Raw genomic sequence first — 7,902 nt, forward strand, 5'->3', positions numbered from 1 at the left:
TGGTAAGTCCATGAAGAATGCATTGTATGTACTGCAGTATGCCAAAAGGCACCTGTTGGGACGAAACGACATCAAACAGTGAAAAAATCAAGCTGTAGCCTTAGCCGTTATCGAGTTACACTTGTCTGAAGGCATCAGTCAGTCAGTCACTTACTTACTTACTCAGTCAGTCAGTAGAAAATTCCGTTATTTTTAAAATTCCATAGCAACTTGTTGGAAGTATTTCGGGTCGATCTGAAAGCTTGTTTGGGCTTAGTTTTACCTAACCAATACTGCCTCATCGTCGTCAGGGAAAATTGAAGCTGTTAATCTTTTGTGAGCCACGCCTACTCCTTTGTGGTCCCTACTATACAGTACTATCGTACTGTATGATACATTTCATTTTCTCCTTTAGCACAATCAATACACCTCACAACTCATATATAGCAGTGAAGCTGGCTATATACCCTACACCAGAATACATGTAATGCACAAAATCTTCTGTTTATAGGGGGCTGTCAAGAACGAGTAGCCTGCCCAGCCCTTTTTCAGAGTATACACTTTTTTGTAATACTCTAATAGATGCACTTTTTTTTCGAGGACTTCTAAACACCTTAGAATAGTAGCACATGCATTAGAGTTATATTTGGAGCAGTTACATGTTTGTAGAGCAGCATAAGGTGGTGCACCTAGATATGTCAACTTCTTGTACTTTTCATGTTAGAGTGGTCGAGACTCCAGACTAACTCTAGCTATAACAAAAAATTGCTTCTAGCATTACTTCATCAATTAGCTCTTCAACACTTGTCCAGAAATTAGTCCACTAAAATATAATTTTAAGATATTAAATAACTGCATTGCTATATATGTATATAGACCTGAACATAGTACTCCAGAATAATTGTGAGAAACTTTACAGCTGTATATAGTACATAATAATTGTGGTACATGCTATCAATTATCATGTGTGTACAACATTGTAATGATACTGTAGCTGATTGACAATAAGAGGTATGGAATATGCAGCAACACTATATAGTTTAATTAAGTTGTTTATTTTGAGTATATTTTCAGAGATGTTCATGTATAATAATAAGTGGAAGGGAGTGCCATTAAGGCAAAACTAAGTATGCAGAAATTGTTCACTAAATTGCTTCCTGCATGCATATGTCTATCTGAAGAGATCCAGCTGAAGAAGCTCCTTTGCAGTTGGTCTACAGTGAGGTTGTACCTGTGTAAATAGACAGAACAATAGTATACTATGATACACAGACTCTAGAAGTACTTATCATCTGCATATAGGTAGATATGTACCTACAACTAAGCCGTAAAACTCTTAGATCCTAGTTTTTTGTTGTCTAAGAGTTCAATAGGCCGGTACGTTATTGAACTGACTTTCAGTTCAGTATCCACTGCCAAATAATAAACCAAAGCATTAAAATTCTTAATTACCTGAAGGCATTTTTCCACTAAATCACACACTCCAAAATCATTGACATAGTACTTCTGCATTTCTTCAACCTACAGGGGATAGAATTGATAATGCTATATACAATGTTACTGCATGTACTTGTAAAAAAATAAATGAACGAATAAGGTAAACAGATACACAACATTAAATAAGCAGCTATACATACCTTAATTATTTGGCAATACAAGTCTTCAGAGTATGGATGATCTTGTGCTGATAGTAAAAGTGATGCTTCCTGAAGATTGGTAATATACAATTAGTGTACACTGTTGTTAAGAATAACTTACTCCTCTTTGTTTAAGTGGTCCACTTTTTCCAATAAATATTGCTAGTAGTAAACAACCAAATGACCAGATGTCCACTCCAGTAGTATACAGTACTTCATATGGACCAGATAGTACCAGGTGCATTGAAACCTGCCAAATGGAATTGGAGTAACAATCACATGTTAATATATTCAGTAAGTGACTACTCACTTCAGGAGCCCTATATCCCATAGTACCCAGTGGTAACACACTGGCATATCTTATCATCTGATGTTCCTCTAAGTGTAGCTGATAACCAGGTACTGTGGCTGATGAATCAAAGTCTCCTAACTGTACTATAAACTTGTGTTGACAACTACAGTATAACACTTCACTACACTGGCATGTTGTCTTGATCAGTATGTTGCTGGCTGGAGATGGAAAAGTTGGAGTGAGGGGTGGGGGTAACATGTTACATAATACAATATCCAGTAATATAACACATTACATGGCAAAGTAACTAGTAATATATAATGGATATTACATCCGGAAAAAGTAATGCGTTACTTTTTAATGCGCATTGTATCCAGCATATGATTGGCTGTATTGTGGTTCCTGACAGCACTGGAGACAACCTTACGGGAAAGAATAAAGAGTGATAGTGTATAAAAAGTGCCCTCAAGGCCAAGGTACTACAACATGCAAAGTATGTTTTTGAGGCTAAACTGCACCATGAGAAAATGCATGTCGGCTGGGAGACTGTATTCAGAAGGTTGGACTTAATTTATAAAGCTCATAATGAACAAATGTAGTTATATTACTAGTTACAGCCCGCAGAGTAATGTGTAATATGTAACTGGGAGTATGCAACTGTAATGCATGCATTACATTGCATAGAACAAATGAGTTACATGTTTAGAGTAACAACCCCAACTCTGGGAAAAGTCAACTCTTACGAGCTACTACTCCTAACTATACACATCTAAAGCTGAATACATGCCTGCTTTAATATTATTAGGAAAGAGAACATATGTTCACTTCTATAATGTTGTTGGCTATTGTGGAAGCCCAGGTGACCATGAAAAGACTAAAAGAATGTCAATAGTATGTGATGTGCACATGTATTACATACCTTTAACATCACGATGTACCAGTCCCTGTCCATGCATGTAGTCCAAAGCTTTCAGTACTGATCTCAGGACATGTTTTACATTCAGTAATACTATCTCCCACTGATCTCTCTTCTCAGCCAGTTTCATCTTTAAGTATTTCAAACAACCCTGACCTTTAGTAGATAGGACATTTCTGAAGTTGATGTCCATCTTCTGCATGAAGCAGTAGACATAATACTTATTCCTGTGATGTTCATGTTTTTCTCCAACCAGAACAGCTTCAAGATTTATAATGTTGGGATGACATAGTTGAGAATGAACACTGATTTCTTTTGATCGGTAAACTGTCTGTGTAAACAAACAAAAATATCATTGTTCAATAATTGAAGTACACTTACTTTCTTCACAGCAAACTCCTTCCCAGCATGGAACACAACAAATACAATAGCATTTCCACCATATCCAATCCTACTAGCTGTAGCTCTCTTGTTAGGTAGTGGATACTGAATGTGTCCTGAGAAACTCTCAAGATCTGACTGTGGAAAAAACAGAGACTACTATTAAAGCTGTATCCTAGGCATTGTAAAACCAGACCAGCATATGTAGTTATCCCTTTACTGCATGGAATGTACTGATGGTGCACATCCCAGCACATTAACTGCTATTGGTAAACCGTGTGTTGCTATGCTCGTACAATTTGATATGAAGGGCAAAATTAACTCCATATACTAATTATGTAACTTACGCTAAATATGATATTTCCTGTTTTGTTAACATTAGAACGAAAATGCCTTCTCCCATCCAGTATCACGGTATCCTCACTAAAATAAAATGAAGACATTTGCATGAACACATAAAACTTTCTATGAATCCTCACTGTGTGTTGGTGTAATGCATTGCAATTTTCTTACTTGGCATAGTGTAGTTGTAGTTTTGTCATGAAACGTCCAGGAATAATTTCTGTTCTCACTTTCACTAAATATTTTGTTGCTAATGATTGTGATAACAAGTGATGATCTAAAGGGTACTGCTCATTGTTGTAAACTAGACAAGCTCGTCGTGGAAATGTTCCCTTTGGTTTACTGGATGCTGTTAGTGGAGATGGTATAGCTGTGGTGACTGGTTCCTGTGATGGTATTGTTTCTGTAGATGTGGTAGCAGCAGTGTCAATAAGATTGTCAGTAGTTTGAGAATCGAGGGTGTGGACATGTGAACTCTGGGCTGATTCAAGTACAGACTTGGAAAAATGTTGATTCCCAGACTGAGGAGTGTCTCCAATGGCAGAAAATGTAACAAATATTCCTTGTGTGCTAAGTCCTGTTTGCTTCCCTGCTTGATTTTTGTCAGGCGCCCGCTCATAGTCATCACCAAATGTTAAAGGCTTTTGTTCAAACACTCCAATATTGTAAGCATAAATTTCCATTTCAGAAAGTATGTTTCTTTTCTAAAAAAAATTATCAACGTTTCATGTGTAAGACTCAATGATGATATTCCAAAATTAAAGGACAGCACAGCAAAACAGTCTTACAAATTATATAGCAGTCTATGTTTTTATATCGGTACATGACATCATAATATTACTAATAATAAATACATCATGTGGTCATATGACTTAATGACTAAGTCTGTTAATGATGTTGCCAGTATATATTGTAAAATATAATATTTTAATAGGTGAATCCTAATTTAATTAGCACTTATAGAGGATCAAGACACTACACAAACATGCCACACTAAAATATTAATTATCACAGCTTCCATTCTCCATGCCTGACAGATTTATACTCAATAAAAAGGGATTTACAATGATGATGTCATTCCCATAGAAACCAATAGTTTTATGCACAGGCAGTAGTCATTACAGGTCCAGACTTAGTGGCCACATCTCTCTCTAACTTTACACTGTTTCTTTGTCAATTTATCTTGGCAGGTTTCTTTTCACTAGTAAATTGAGTGAGTGTTATATAATCATGGTGGCACGCAGCCTAATTTGTCTCGAACTTCATTGCTATATATGTTGCCCAGGTCTGGCACCAATAATTTTTGTGGTGCTATAACTAAGGACCATATGACAAGGAGCAAGATTTGTTTTGGCATTAACTAAGTCCGCAATGATTGAAGATTTGTATATGAAGGCTGTGTTTGGCGAGCCTGGACCCGCAACCAACACAAGCCATACCTGTAAGAAGGGTTGTCCATAGTGACATCACCATTGCGAACCCCTATTTAAACTATATCATCCATGCAAATCAAGACTTCAATCTGTTTATAGGTTGTGTGATTTTATATTCACAAGCCCAGGATTATTAGTAGTGCTGCACTATCAGTATGACTAAACTATTCATATCAAAATTATTTTCAGAATTAATAATTTTATAATGGCAGCATTCAGCCTTACTATTGCCTTCTATTGTTAAAGGCCAAAAGCTGAGTAATAGTATATCAAGTAATAGTAGTTTTAGCATAGTTGTAACTACCAGGAGCTAATCACTTCACAGTATATGTACAATGCTTCATGCAGTAGCAAATATATAAAGTTCTATGATAGCTGAGACTTTGAAGAAATGTTTAGACAAGCTTATAAATTAACGAGTTGAAGATGTTTATTCTCGGATGATGGCAATACTACTTTATCTGACATGATACTATTATGAGATTGTTCCGTTAGAGTATTTGCATGACAGTTCTATTAGAGTGTATCTTTTCAGTTCTGCCAAAATCTTAGGATGGGGTTTAGCTCACTCAAGTTACCATAGTAAGAACAGACTTCAGTCCTCTGTAGTCCTTCCCTTTTCTGTCACTTCATCTGCCAACCTGCCAAAACATTTTCTTTTTTAAATTGGTAAAGCCAAAGGAAGAGGATTAGTTTGACTCTTTTTTCACATATCTCTTACAGTCAAACAGAGCTATATACTTCCCTTGACCAACACAATATGAAATACCACAATACATAAACAATATACATCATGTAACAAACCATATTCCAAGGAATGAAGCCCTTTTCACTGTCAAATATTTGATTTTCCAAGGTACAACAAACATAACAAGCACTGAATGTTATCCTTAGGCACACTATGGAAGCACCAAAGAATTGAAGAATCATAAGTATAATAATTAGCATTTCTAGTAATTCTGCTGCAACAATACACAAGCATATTGTCATTATTGATATGGCACGTGCTGCCATGTTGTAATTTCTGTTATGATTGTCATCCATGGTTGTAATTTTTATTTCTTCATATTCTCCCAATTTATCATAATCCTGATTCTCTTGAAATGCTAGTTTATCAGTTTGGCGAGTTGAACCAAACATTTCTGTAATATCTTGCATAGCTTCCATGAAATTAATTGAGAATGTTGATGGCATAGCTGCAGCAAAAGCATAAACACACATAATAAATCAGTTGAGTTATACTGTTTCAAATCTGACATTTTTCTATGTATTTAGTCATGTTGTTGGTCATTTTCAAGTCCGTGTGTATTAATAGCCAATTGCTTTGGTGGCACAACCCCATCTGGTCATTGGAAAAAGGGTATATGCATGTGTATAAGGATGTATGTATGGTGTGTGGTCAGGGTATGATATGGGAGTAACTGAGATATGTATGCCTATTAAACATAATGATGTTACTGTCCACACAAAAGTAAGATTAGGTAAACCCACCTATGGCATGACAGGTACATACTTCACACTCTCCAATCCTAGCTTATTTAAAACTTGCCAAAAATTTTACTGTGTAATAACAATTGCCGCAAGGAGAAAAGCGTTATTGTTGTGCTACAAACTCGTAACCATCAATTTCATTAAAATACCAATCCTTTTAAAGTTGTTAACAGCCTGACATCTACACAATACCTTTTGCAGTTGCTCACAAAATATGGTACTCCTGACTATAGAACCAGTCTTAGGCGTACTTCCTTCAATTAATATACTACAAGCTATTTTTTATGTGTAATATAGTACAAGATATGCAGATGTGGCAAAATATGTCACCATTACATGCATTTACTAGCCACATGCAATTCACACCCAGTCACATGAGTAACCACATGCAGTGTGTGCAGATTTTATTACAAAGGTACATCTTTATATGGCACTATATATAAATGCAGTTTTAAGCAAGTACATATAAGGTATGCTGCACTGCAAGCATTCAAATTTTCCAGTGTAACTACATGTGATATCAAAATTGTGTAGAACACACTATAACTTTTACACTGAGCAATTACAAAATTACCAAAGTGCTTGTTTTGCTTTTCAAAGATGCTGTCAGATGTATTATAATATTGCACACCTGTAATTGGTACTGAAAACAATGACACTTGTACATGAAACTACATTATGATGTGTACATTGTTTTTATATGTAGCCACCCACTATCAATACAGTTCCCACTAGCTTCATTGTCACCTCTGTTATTGATGACCTTAACCACACTGCATGCCTTTGTAATTTGTTAGTACACAGTGGTTTTAGACAAAACCACCACAAGTCATGTATGTGCACATACAATGTACAGTATTTTATGGATGTAGTATGTATCCAGATGTTATATTAAGCTGGTTTTTCCAGAATTGCTACGATATGTAATTCATGCGGAGTTATGTGCTAATAGTAGTGACATCATGATAAATTGATCAGGTCACATATATGAATTGATCAGGTCACAGTCCTATTTAATACCCACCATACGCATATTATATCATTCTAGTGGCTTAGCACTGTGCTGTAAAGCAAATCAGTTAGCTAGAACCTAATAACTTGTAGTTAACCGGAATGCTATGAAAATCCCACATATGGATGGAAAGTTAATACATACTTCAATGTGAATTATTTATACTGAACTAAAACAAAATAATTGTAATAGCACACTGAGCTAGTACAGTAAATATCTACAGTAAAATAAATACAAGACAATTAACCAGTTTAATACTTAAATTTAAAACTAATTAACTTAATAACTGGTTAACGTGATAACTGGTTAACTGTCAGATTAACCGTTTAAGGTTATTAAATAGGAAGTTTGCATATACCGTATAGCTGGAAAGTTTGGCGAATTTGGCGAGTGAGCGGTGTTTCATCTAACTAAAATCG

The 7,902-nt window shown here is 35.6% G+C and overlaps 1 protein-coding gene across 1 annotated transcript; it reads right to left on the reverse strand.

Annotated features, from left to right (window-relative positions):
- Positions 1 to 880: 880 nt before the first annotated feature.
- On the reverse strand, positions 881 to 6,756 carry LOC136269301 (uncharacterized). The gene is made up of 11 exons (XM_066064842.1): positions 6,664 to 6,756; positions 5,785 to 6,176; positions 3,719 to 4,251; positions 3,553 to 3,628; positions 3,206 to 3,343; positions 2,828 to 3,155; positions 1,927 to 2,126; positions 1,738 to 1,866; positions 1,617 to 1,685; positions 1,432 to 1,500; positions 881 to 1,210 (listed from the first exon to the last, which is right to left on the reverse strand). The coding sequence occupies exons 2-11, from the start codon at positions 6,172 to 6,174 to the stop codon at positions 1,151 to 1,153; spliced, it is 1,992 nt and encodes a 663-aa protein (XP_065920914.1). The 5' UTR covers positions 6,175 to 6,176; positions 6,664 to 6,756; the 3' UTR covers positions 881 to 1,150.
- Between the last annotated feature and the right edge of the window lie 1,146 nt (positions 6,757 to 7,902).

Source organism: Dysidea avara, chromosome 10 (genome assembly GCF_963678975.1).
Source record: "Dysidea avara chromosome 10, odDysAvar1.4, whole genome shotgun sequence".
NCBI lineage: Eukaryota > Metazoa > Porifera > Demospongiae > Dictyoceratida > Dysideidae > Dysidea > Dysidea avara.